This window comes from Chrysemys picta, chromosome 11, assembly GCF_011386835.1.
Source record: "Chrysemys picta bellii isolate R12L10 chromosome 11, ASM1138683v2, whole genome shotgun sequence".
Classification (NCBI taxonomy): domain Eukaryota; kingdom Metazoa; phylum Chordata; order Testudines; family Emydidae; genus Chrysemys; species Chrysemys picta.
The window spans coordinates 89,845-103,009 of NC_088801.1; the positions used below are offsets into that span (position 1 = coordinate 89,845).

The window sequence follows — 13,165 nt, forward strand, 5'->3', positions numbered from 1 at the left end:
TAGGGCCTTCTCCCACTCTCCGGCTGGCCTGCACTGCGCTGTCCGAGGTGCTGGCCTCCCAGCTCTGGAGACAGACCTTCCCCTCTGAAGGCCTGGGACAGACTGACTGCTCCTGCTCTGGGCAGCCTTTTATATGGCTAAGCTGGGCCCTGATTGGCTGGCTCCATTCTGCCTTCTTATTGGCTCCCAGTAAGCCCTCTCCTGATTGGCTGCGTGTCTACGCAGGCGCCTAGGCCTGCCGCAGCCCAGTCTCTCTAGGTGTGGGGTAATCGCCCCACCACACTGGGTTCTGTCTCATTACAGCTTGTACTGGGTTAGAAGCCGTATCAATGTATAACAGAAATGGTTTATCAAAGTCATGTTCAATAACATGATTGGTTTCAGAGTAGCAGCCGGGTTAGTCTGTATCCGCAAAAAGAACAGGAGGACTTGTGGCACCTTAGAGACTAACAAATTTATTAGAGCATAAGCTTTCGTGGGCTACGGCTCACTTCTTCGGATGCATAGAATGGAACACCCAGCAAGAAGATATTTATACCTACAGAGAACATGAAAGGGTGGAAGTAGCCATACCAACTGTAAGAGGCCAATCAATTGAGATGAGCTATCATCAGCAGGAGAAAAAAACTTTTGACGTGATAATCGAGATGACCCGTAGAAGGTGTGAGGATAACTTAACATGGGGAAATAGATTCAATTAGTGTAATGACCCAACCATTCCCAGTCTCTGTTTATACCTAAGTTAATTGTATCTAATTTGCATATTAATTCAAGTTCAGCAGTCTCTCTTTGGAGTCTGTTTTTGAAGTTTTTTTGTTGCAAAATTGCCACCTTCAGGTCTGTCACTGAGTGGTTAGAGAGGTAGAAGTGTTCTCCCACTGGTTTTTGAATGTTATGATTCCTGATGTCAGATTTGTGTCCGTTTATTCTTTTGTGGGTAAAACTTAGTTAGAACAATAGTGGATTGGATCTGCTCTTGCAGCAGGACTCCTGTATGTCTCATGTGATCTTGCCAAGAGCTAAAGAAAACCACTGCTTTATCCATACAAGCTCTGGCAAATGTTTGGAACTCCATTAACATCAAGTTAATGTAGATATTAATGTTTTTCATAGTACGGGAATCTTGGCATTTAGCCATGAAAGCAATATGGTAGTGTGCCTCAGTTTCCCTTTTCATACAGCACATCAAATCTGGAATGTCTTTTCTCCTGTGAAAAGTTCCAATACTGTTTACAGGCATTAACTGTGCAACATTAGCATTACAAGGCCTTTTAACATAGAGTGTGTTCTCATGTATTCCTCTTAACATGTTCAAGGTATTTTCCAAAAGATTAGGCACATTGTACATTTTTACAATTTTTGGTAATAGCAACACAATGGTTATAAAAATCACCATTAGCAATAACAATAACTCCATTGCAAGTGTCCATCTACAATCATTTTTGTCATGCCACACCTTTGGCTCAATACCATTGGGGTTTGGGGCTTTTAGGGTTAACTTGTGGCTTCCCTTTGCAAAATCATGTTCTCTTTTTCCTCCTTGTCCTGGAGGATCAAACCCTGATTTCTCTTGCTAAACAGAATTCACTGGCTGATTGGGTGTCTCTCTGTGCTAACAGCCATTAGCAAGTCTTTCTTCTCCCTGTCAGCCAGGTAATTTGCATCAACACAAACACTAGCTTTTAAATTTTCAGCTGCTACCAATTCCAAGGCTGGACTCTGTCTTACAGAGATACCACACAAATCCAAAGAGTCTGAGGGTGAGAGTTTGCTTGCTCTCCCCTGCATCCTCAAGCATTTAGCCATAAAACTGCTCTGCTCTGAAACACCAGTAACCAAATCTGTCCTCAGACCCTGAAGCACAGACTGCTCACTCACAGAATCAGAAAGGAGACATTCCTGTTCCAACACCATTGTCTTCCCAACAAGCTGGCCAAACACAGCCACTTGGTTATAGGGCTGCTTAACTTTTTTAACAGCTTTTACTCCATCTGAGACCTTTTCAAAGCTACCCACACTGGATCTTTCGACAGGACAGTCAGTGGATCCATTCTCAACAGAACATTTCTGGCTGTTAGGAACTGAAACTTCCTTGATTAAATCACTCTCACACCCTTCCGTTGTAGCAAACTGCTCCTACAGTTTACCATGAGGATTGCTTTCTCTAGCAGCTTCTCTAAGGGTATGTCTAGACTACCTGCCGTATCGGCGGGTAGTGTTATACCAATAGAATAAAAACCAGCAGGATCTTATTAAGAGGGATAAGCCAAAGATGCCACATTTATTGTAAATATATTGATAAAGCAAAAGATAAAAGTAAACAACATTGTTTGACTACTTATTTCTTATACACACACACACACACACACACACATAGAGAGAGAGAGTGTCTTCCTACATACTAATACTCCTTTTTTTGATCTTTGTATTAAAGCTATAGCAATAGACAAGACTTGTTTGCTTACATCACAAGACCTGAGCAAACACCTACCCTTCTACCTCTAACAATGCAGACTTGCATTTCAAAGCTCTATTCATTTACATATCTTCCTAACCAGTCTCTAAAGTTCGGCCATGGGTCAGGTCAGTCTGGGAGTTAATTAACTCTTTCTGACCCTGTCGCCTTTCAATGAGATATTATATTACACTCATAATGTCACAGCCCCATCGAGCCGGGGTGGGGGGACTGAACCCCACTCTCCCCCCAGCTGGGTGAGTGCGCTAACTCCTGGGTAACGGCGAGCGCTGCTGGCGCAGTTCTTGCAAACAGCAACTTAGGTGCCTGAGCCCAGGCCCGGCTCCCAGCTGTGAATCCCACCCAGAGGGAGGCGCCTCCCTCCAGCCCAGACTTGGGCGACAAACGCCAGGAGAGGAGCAGGGCTTAGCACCCCCCTTTCCTCAGCATCTCCCATTGGCTAGCTCGGTGGCTCCCCACCCAGGGTGCCAGGTTTTGGGAAGCCCATTCATTGTCTAGGAAGCCTGGGAACCAAACCTAGGCGCTGTGAATCCCTCTGCATCTTGCAAGTGGATGTCGGTCCTGCTACGGCTGCTCCGTAACTGAGCTTGCAGAGTCTCTTCTCCCCCAGGCAGAATAGATCCAAGGCTTCTTTCCTGCTCCCGCCAGGAGCCCATGGAGCAGCTCTAGGTGTGTGGAGCCAGCAGGGTTGGACGCACACAGGGTAGCCGGGAAGTGTGCTTGGCAAGGTGGGCAATCAGGACAAAGCATTTCAAAAACGCCCAGGGGCTCTGAAAGGTGGGGAGAGGCTTCCAGTGTCTGATCCCTGGGCAGTGGAGTTCAGAACTGTCACTGGCGTGGGGCCCAGGGCGTCGTGGGTCAGTGGCAGGAGGACACAAGAATTGCAGCATCTGCACTCACACTTGGGCGACCTACATAGGTGGCTGTGGCTTTTCGCCGTTCGGGACGTGGTGTCACTCCAGCTCTGAAACCGGGAGTTCACATCAGCGGGAGGCAAATGTTAGTGTTGATAAATGCGTAACTAGGTTGGTGCAAGTTGGCTGATGTCAACCTGCCTTTGGAGTGTAGACCAGGCCTCAATCCAGTTCTGTCTCCAGTTTTGTTCACCAAGGATAGAGCAGAGATAGAGGAGGATCAGATAACAACAAAATCACTTGGGTCTGGGAAACCCACTAAGTGAGGAACATTAACGAGAGGGGGCTCTTTAGTTTAGAGCAGGGGTCAGCAACCTTTCAGAAGCGGTGTGCCGAGTCTTCATTTATTCACTCTAATATAAGGTTTCGCATGCCAGTAATACATTTTAACGTTTTTAGAAGGTCTCTTTCTGTAAGTCTATAATGTATAACTAAACTAGTGTTGTATGTAAAGTAAATAAGGTTTTTAAAATGTTTAAGAAGCTTCATTTAAAATTCAATTAAAATGCAGAGCCCCCCGGACCGGTGGCTAGGACCCGGGCAGTGTGAGTGCCACTGAAAATCAGCTCACGTGCCGCCTTCGGCCCACGTGCCATAGGTTGTCTACTCCTGGTTTAGAGAGACAATGATAAATGTACAAACTAACGAATGGCAGAGAGTAGGTCAGTCAGGGCTCCTCTTTACCCCCTCTCATAATGCAAGAACAACGGGACACGCGATGAAGTGGAGGGAAGAAAAGGTAAAACTGACACGCGGACACTCATGTACATAACACGTAACTCCGCTGTAGAGCTCATGGCCACAGAATGTCATTAGAGTTATGAACTGTGAGGGGTTCAGAGGAGAATTGGAGAATCAGATAGATGGCCAGGACCTCCACAATTGCATGAGAGAGAATGAAAATACAAAAGGAAATCTCCAATGTTTGGAAGGGATCTAAATCCTCCTCCTCAGGGCACAAGCCACCCAGGCTCTAACTACCTGGAGTTAGGAAGAAATTTTCCCCAAGGGCAAATTACTCTGCACTTGTCCACTAGGTGGGTTTCTTGTCCCTTCCTCTGAAGCACCAGCCAGTTTCAGAGAGAGAAGAGGGGACTAGATGGACACCTGGTCTGATCTGGTCGGGTGTTTCCTGTGTTCCCATTAGAGTGAATCGAAATGTGTCAGACACTTCACCTTGAAAGGCAACGTAATCAAAGCCAAATCTTGTGTTTTAACAGAGAGAGCTTATCTGGAGAATTACTCTTGCTGAAGTGAACGTGCTACGTAGGTGCAAAGATGAGTTGCCAGGAAATATTCGTGAGCAGCATGTCACCACATGGAAGATTATGCTCTACTTCTGAAGCAAATGACTCTTACAGTAACCACACACCCCTAACTGAAGCAAAGAGACAAACTGCAGAAGCAGCAAAGCGGAGAGCAATGGAGATTCTGAGAGATGCCCTGAAGAAGAAGGACCGAGTGCTGATGGAGAAGCCCCAGGATCTGTTTTTTGGTGATAGCAGAGATCCCAAATTCTGGATGGAACGCCATGCGATACTGACAGAAGAGTTAGTTCGAGATCTCATCTCAGAGCTGGAAGTTGTGAAGTTTAAGGAGGATCTAACCAGGAAATATATTTATGCATATGTTTATTCAAAGTCTGGAGACAAAACAGTGTATTTGTGCCCAGAATTCTGGAAGGCTTCTACATATCTTGGAGAAGGGTCTCAGCCAGGGACTCTTATCCATGAAGTGTCTCACTTCCTGGGGATACGAGATATCGACTATTCCAAAGCCAGTATCTATGTTGCCTGCAGAGGGAAGTTGGTAAAAAGCAAATCAGACCCCAGTGCCCCAGATCTGAATCCCCTTGGGAAAGCACTATTAAATGCTAACAACATCACAGATGAATTTGAAATTACCCTAAATCACAAAGGAAGATACGAGAATGGAAAATACACCTGCTGTGGGGAAAAAGCCGTGAACTCAGTTTGTGAGAAAGCTGTGCCTGATGAGTTTCTTATTCACTATTTCAGGGAAAGGTAAGCAACTCTCCTCTCCCCTGGGCAGTGCATGTTGTGTGTGGTTCCCTCCCTATTAACTGTATGGCAGTGGTGCCTAGGGACCCCACACAGGGATTGCATCCCCATGGTGCTAGGAGCTGTACTCATGATGGGGAGACAGCCGTTGCCCCAGGGTGCTCGCAATCCAGGATTATAATAAGGTACCAATAGGTGGAAGAAAGACAACCAGGGCAAGGGGGAAGAGGAGACGGTGACAGTAAAATGAACACCATGAGCCAGACCCTCAGCTGGCGTAGCCCAGCCTGGTTCCAGAGCAGTAAAAGTCGCTGTGCCAATTACACTAGTGAGGACGTGCTCACAACTCTACGTAACAGCTCCTATGTCTCAGCCTTCCTCAGGCCAGCCACTGTCCGACTACAGCCATTGTCAGACTAGCCCTGTTTCACTGGGCGCCATGGCAGGGGTAAATCTGAAGGAGGATTGAAGAGGACGATGTGGGAGTTTAGGAGAAGGTATGAAGGTGCTGGTGGATGGATGACCAGCCAGCAGTAAGGGATGAAGTGATCAGTAGAGGGAAGGCTGGGGTCAGCGCTGTGATAAATACTGTAATTGCTGGGGGGGAGGGGCCCTACCGGCAAAGACCAGGAGCTGGGGTTTGACATGGGAGAGGAGAGGCAGCCAGGGGAGTGACACAAAGATGGGGTTGTGACAGGTTGGGTCACAGAGACTCCATCAAGATTGTCCCTAGATGTGCTGAGATACCACTGAGCCTAACCCTTCTACCAGCCTGGGCACCCCTTTACTCTGTCTAGCTGGACCAGACCCTACAAGTTGCCTCCAGCACAGACCTGGAGATAGGAGCCACACCCCTCCTGCACAACACAGACACTGAGATTCACTCAGCTCTGGGCAGACTACAGTTAAAGGGACTTTACTCAGCACTCAGTGCACAGCCCTTCTGGGAGCCTAAACCCCAAATAAATCCGTGTTACTCTGTATAAAGCTGTCACAGACTCACAGATTGTGCCCACTCTCGGCCCCGTGCGGTCCGTGGGGGGGTGCCCCTTTCAGCGCGACAGCTCTTCTCGGGATCCACTCTCTCTCGGGGTCAGGCCCCTCCACATCCTGGAGCCGCACCTCTCTGAGCCTTAGCACGTCTGTCTCTGCTGTGGGCCCCCATGGGGAGTCCCCTCGCTCTGGACCCCCAGGGCCTCCACCTTGATGCCCCCCCTGTTCTCTAGCCCAGAGTGACACTCAGCCAGCGTAACACAGGAGGTTTATTGAAAGTAGAACACAGCACAGAAAACTCTCCGGGCCTCAGGCCTGGCCTCCCTCAGCCCAGCACATCCCAGTCTCCCCTACATCCAGGTGGGCTCTGCCTGCTCCCCCTCTCCAGCTCCAAGCCCCCCTGCTTCCCAGCTCGGCATCTGAGATCACCGGCCCCAGGCCCTGCCTCTGTCCATTGTCTTCTCTCCAGGTAAACAGGGTCATAAACTGGTCGCCCGGACATCCTCTCCCCTCTTCCGTCCTCTGGCTGGAACCGGCTAGTCCAGTCACCGGGGTCCTCTCTCTGCAGCCCATTGTCCTCCCACTGACCAGAACTCGCTGCAACTCCTGAGCTGGGTCTCCGGGTCATCAGGTCACCAGTCACTGGGGTGTTCCCCCTCCAGGCCATTGGCTGGGGTCCCAAGTTCCCTCTCCAGTCCTCTGTATCAACAAACTCCCTCTCCCCTCACCTCGTTAAACCAGTAACACCCAGGGGCACTGAGTCCCACCCCCTCCGCATGCAAACCATTGGAAAACCACAGAAAACAAGAAAATCACCCACTTCATCACAAAAGCTTATACAGGGTGAACTAGTAAATTGTTCGCCCTCTATAACACTGATAGAGAGATATGCCCAGCTGTTTGCTCCCCCAGGTATTAATCACTTACTCTGGGTTTATTAATACTGCTAGGTAGCAGTTCTGCTGAAAAGGACCTAGGGGTCACAGTGGACGAGAAGCTGGATATGAGTCAACAGTGTGCTCTTGTTGCCAAGAAGGCTAACGGCATTTTGGGCTGTATAAGTAGGGGCATTGCCAGCAGATCGAGGAACGTGATCATTCCCCTTTATTCGACATTGGTGAGGCCTCATCTGGAATACTGTGTCCAGTTTTGGGCCCCACACTACAAGAAGGATGTGGAAAAATTGGAAAGAGTCCAGCGGAGGGCAACAAAAATGATTAGGGGTCTGGAGCACATGACTTATGAGGAGAGGCTGAGAGAACTGGGATTGTTTAGTCTCCAGAAGAGAAGAATGAGGGGGGATTTGATAGCAGCCTTCAACTACCTGAAGGGGGTTCCAAAGAGGATGGAGCTCGGCTGTTCTCAGTGGTGGCAGATGACAGAACAAGGAGCAATGGTCTCAAGTTGCGGTGGGGGAGGTCCAGGTTGGATATCAGGAAAAACTATTTCACTAGGAGGGTGGTGAAACACTGGAATGCGTTACCTAGGGAGGTGGTGGAGTCTCCTTCCTTGGAGGTTTTTAAGGCCCGGCTTGACAAAGCCCTGGCTGGGATGATTTAGCTGGGAATTGGTCCTGCTTTGAGCAGGGGGTTGGACTAGATGACCTCTTGAGGTCCCTTCCAACTCTGATATTCTATGATTCTATGATTCTATGATTCTAATACACAAAAGTGATTTTATTAAGTATAAGAAGTAGGATTTAAGTGGTTTCAAGTAATAACAGAACAAGGTAGGTCACTAAGTAAAATAAATCAAAATACGCAAAGCTGACTTAATTCACTGAGGATCTAGTTACAGGTATATCTCACCCTCAAAGATGTTCCAATAAGCATGTTTCACAGATTGGATTCTTTCCTATCGTGGGCCCAATCCTTTCCCCTGGTACAGGCCTTGTTAGTTCCAGTTTACATCTCAGGTGATAAACAGGTGTGTTCCCCTGACTGGCAGCCTCTTGAGCGAGCTGAAGACAAAATAGAGAGGCTTCCAGGGCCTTTTATATCCTCCCTGTCATGGGCGGAAACCCCTTTGTTCTTCTGTGCAAAATCACAGCAGTAAGATGGAGTTTGTAGCCACCTGGGCAAGTCACATGTCCACGAATGATTCAGATTTTTGCAGGCCGATGTCATCGTTTACACGTTAGCTCAGCAGATGTGTTTTGAAATCTCCCAAAGTCCATTGTCAGTCAAGTACTCCCAATTACTTGAATAGTCTCTTCACAATAGGTTGGCCAAACCTCCCTTATGTGTTACCCACAGCAAACGCTTCAAATACAAACATAGAGCCAACGCTCATAATTTCAGATATAAAAATGATACATGCCTACAAATAGGATGAATATATTCAGCAGATAATAACCTTTGCAAAGATATGTTACTTGGCATATTTAGCATAAAACATATTCCAGTTATGTCATATTAATATTTACAAGCATATTTTCATAAAGCATGTGGAGTGTAACGTCACAGGGGTGATGTGGCTGGAGCAGAGAGCCAGGAAGCTCATCCCAGCAGGAGGGTGTTGACTGAAACTGAAGGGGCAACGTGGCTGGCTGTGAGGCCAGAGATGAGAGGATGATGGTTGAGGTGTGAGGTTAGAAGGCCTGAACAAGAGCCTGGGCACCAACAACTTGATAGTTCAAAATCTGAAAGTTTGGTCTCTTTAAGTTTATTTTTAAAGGGGAGGGGGGTTGTTTGTGCTTTGTCCTCACATTGCAGGTTAGCAGGAGGTACACCTCAGTCCCCGAGCCCCCTTGAGTCGCTCCCCTGTGATCCCAGGCCCTGACACTGGCTACTCACAGAAACCCCAGAGCCTCTGCCCCCAAAGGAGCCGTGTGCCCCAGTTTATCAGTTTTACCTAAAACCCCCGCTCCTTGTAAACCACACAGCACTTGTAATACAACAAAAGAAGGTTTATTTATGAAACAATGAAGATTCTACTAGAAACAAGAGAGTGATGGAAACAAATGGTTGTGTGTCTCCTTTTTCCTTCAGTCTAAGAAGAGTCTGACTTAGTCAGCGATTCTAAGGCCAGAAGGGACCATTGTGACCTCCTCTGTAGCACAGGCATAGAACTGCCCCAGTATCATTTTTAGACCAGATCTTTAAAAAAAAAAAATCCAATCTCAATTTTAAAATGGTCAGTGACGGACTATCCACCACACTCCTTGGTAAATTGCTCCAATGGTTAAATACTCTCACCATTAAACGTTTTTCTAGCTTCAACTTCCAGCTATATGATCAGTTTACAATTTTCTCTGCTAGATTAAAGAGCCCATTGTCAAATATTTATTCCCCATATAGCTACCAATAGACTGTGATCAAAATAATCAAATCACCTCTTCACCTTGTCTTTGTTAAGCTAAATAGTCTCTCACTTCAAGGTTTTGCAATCCTTTAAGAACATAAGAACGGCCATACCAGGTCAGACAAAGGTCCATCCAGCCCAGTATCCTGTCTTCCGACAGTGGCCAATGCCAGGTGCCCCAGAGGGAGTGGACCAACAGGCAATGATCAAGTGATCTCTCTCCTGCCATCCATCTCCACCCTCTGCCAAACAGAGGCTAGGGACACCATTCCTTACCCATCCTGGCTAATAGCCATTAATGGACTTAACCTCCATGGATTTATCCAGTTCTTTTAAACGCTGTTATAGTCCTAGCCTTCACAACCTCCTCAGGCAAGGAGTTCCACAGGTTGACTGTGCGCTGCGTGAAGAAGAACTTCCTTTTATTTGTTTTAAACTTGCTGCCCATTAATTTCATTTGGTGACCCCTAGTTCTTATATTATGGGAACAAGTAAATAACTTTTCCTTATCCACTTTCTGCACATCACTCATGATTTTATAGACCTCTATCATATTCCCCCTTAGTCTCCTCTTTTCCAAGCTGAAGAGTCCTAGCCTCTTTAATCTCTCCTCATATGGGACCCGTTCCAAACCCCTAATCATTTTAGTTCCCCTTCTCTGAACCTTTTCTAGTGCCAGTATATCTTTAATCATTTTTATGGCTCTTCTCTGAACCCTTTCCAGTTTAACAATAACCTTTCTGAATTGGGGGCACTAGAGAGTATTCCAACAGCAGTTGCCCCACTGACAAATACAGAGGTAACCTCTTTACTCCTACTAAAGATTACTCTGTTTATGCATCCCAGGATCACATTAGCTTTTTTGACTACAGCATCACACTCATGTTCAGCTGATTATCCCCCACAATTCCCAAATCTTTCTCAGAGTCACTGCTTCCCAGGATAGAATCCCCATCCTGCAAGTATGGCCAACGTTGTCTGTTCCTAGACATAGTCATTTACATTTAGCCATATTAAAACTCATATTGTTTGCTTGCACCCAGCTTACCGAGTGATCCGGATCACTCTGAATTAGTGCCCTGTCCTCTTCATTATTTACCACTCCCCCAATTTTAGTGTCATCTGCAAACTTCATCAGTGATGAGTTTATGTTTTCCTCCAGGTCATTAATAAAAATGTTAAATAGTGCAGGGCCAAGAACCAATCTTTGTGAGACCCCACTGGAAGTAGACCCATTCAATGACAATTCCCCGTTTATAGTTATATTTTGAGACCTACCAATTAGCCGGTTTTTAATCCACTGTGTGTGCAGTCATGTCAATTTGATATCATTCTAGTTTTTTTTAATCAAAATATTGTGTGGTACCAAGTCAAAGGCCCTACAGAAGTCTAAGTACATTGTGCCAACACTATTAATTTTATCAACTGACTAGTAATCTCATCAAAAAGAGATATCAAGTTAGTTTGACAGGATTTCCATAAACCCCCATTGATTGGCATTAATTACATTCCCCTCCTTTAGTTCTTTATTAATAGAGTCCCATAACAGCTGCTTCACTATCTTGCCCAGGATGAATGTCAGGCTAATAGGCCTATAATTACAATAGAACCTTGATTATCCGATCTAATTGGGATGGGGACCAGATCAGATAATCAAAAATCCAGATTCAGAGGGGGTAGCCGTGTTAGTCTGTTTCAGTAAAAACAACAAGGAGCCTTGTGGAACCTTAAAGACTAACAAATTTATTAGAGCATACGCTTTCATGGGCTTCAGCCCATTTCTTCAGATACAGATGTGCAAGCTGGAGTTTGGCAGGTGAATAAATATAACTTACAGAGATAGGTGTGAAGCATTACTATGCAGAGGACTGGTGTCCAAATCGTCCAAGTCATGTGCTCCAGCCCCCTAAACATTTTCGTTGCCCTCTGCTAGACTCTCTCCAATTTGTCCACATCCTTCTTGTAGTGTGGGGCCCAAAACTGGACACAGTACTCCTGATGAGGCCTCACCAATGTCGAATAGAGGGGAATGATCACGTCCCTCGATCTGTTGGCAATGCCCCTACTTATACAGCCCAAAATGCCGTTAGCCTTCTTGGCAACAAGGGCACACTGCTGACTCCTATCCAGCTTCTCCTCCACTGTACCCCCAGGTCCTTTTCTGCAGAACTGCTACCTAGCCACTCGGTCCCTAGTCTGTAGCAGTGAATGGGATTCTTCCGTCCTAAGTGCAGGACTCTGCACTTGTCCTTGTTGAACCTCATCAGGTTTCTTTTGACCCAATCCTCTAATTTGTCTTGGTCATTCTGGACACTATCCCTACCCTCCAGCGTATCTACCACTCCCCCTTAGTGTCATCTGTGAATTTACTGAGGGTGAAATTCATCCCATAATCCAGATCATTAATGATGATGTTGAACAAAACTGGCCCCAGGCCCGACCCTTGGGGCACTCCACTTGATACCGGCTGCCAACTAGACATCGACCCATTGATCACTACCCGTTGAGCCCGACGATCTAGCCAGCTTTCTATCCACCTTACAGTCCATTCATTCAGCCCATACTTCTTTAACTTGCTGGCAAGAATACTGTGGGAGACCGTATCAAAAGCTGTGATAAAGTCAAGATATATCACATCCACCACTTTCCCTATATCCATGGAGCAAGTTATCTCATCATAGAAGGCAATCAGGTTAGTCAGTCATGACTTGCCCTTGGTGAATCCATGTTGACTGTTCCTGATCACCTTCCTCTCCTCTAAGTGCTTCAAAATAGATTCCTTGAGGACCTGCTCCATGATTTTGCCAGGGACTGAGGTGAGGCTGACCGGTCTGTAGTTCCCCAGGTTCTCTTTCTTCCCTTTTTTAAAGATGGGCACTGTATTTGCCTTTTTCCAATAGTCCGGGACCTCCCCCAATAGCCACGAGTTTTCTAAGCTAATGACCAATGGCTCTGCAATCACATCCACCAACTCCCTCAGCACCCTTGGGTGCATTAGATCTGGCCCTATGGACTTGTGCATGTCCAACTTTTCTAAATAGTCCTTAACCCAGGGGAGGGCAAACGACGGCCCGTGGGCTGGATCCGGCCCCTCAGGGATTTGGATCCTGCCCGCGGGATTGACGCCCCTGGGGCACCGCAGGCCCAGCGCCACTCCCAGAAGCAGCCGGCACCACGTCCTTGCAGCCCCTGGGGGTCGGGGGGGGCGCAGAGGTCTCTGTGCGCTACGCTCACTTCCAGGCACCGTCCCCCACAGCTCCCATTGGCTGGGAACGGGGGACTGCGGCCAATGGGAGCTTCGGGGAGGCACCTGGAGGCGCGGCAAGGGCAGCGCATGGAGCCCTCTTTCTTCCCCCCCCCCCCCCCCCCCCCCGGGGCCACAGGGACATAGTGCCGGCTGCTTCCAGGAGCCTGTCTTAGCCCTGCTGTGCACCACTGTCACCCTGGAACCACTCCAG

At 47.3% G+C, this 13,165-nt stretch overlaps 2 protein-coding genes across 2 annotated transcripts in view; both read left to right on the forward strand.

Annotated features, from left to right (window-relative positions):
* Positions 1-13,165, forward strand: part of LOC135974286 (uncharacterized) — a 137,180-nt gene that overhangs the window by 21,908 nt on the left and 102,107 nt on the right. The gene's annotated exons all lie outside the window — the stretch shown is intronic.
* Positions 1-13,165, forward strand: part of LOC101951602 (uncharacterized) — a 34,235-nt gene that overhangs the window by 7,175 nt on the left and 13,895 nt on the right. Inside the window, exon 2 of the mRNA XM_005293583.4 lies at positions 4,611-5,414. Coding sequence (XP_005293640.2) covers positions 4,669-5,414 — 746 coding nt within the window. The 5' untranslated portion in view covers positions 4,611-4,668. The remainder of the gene's footprint in view (positions 1-4,610; positions 5,415-13,165) is intronic.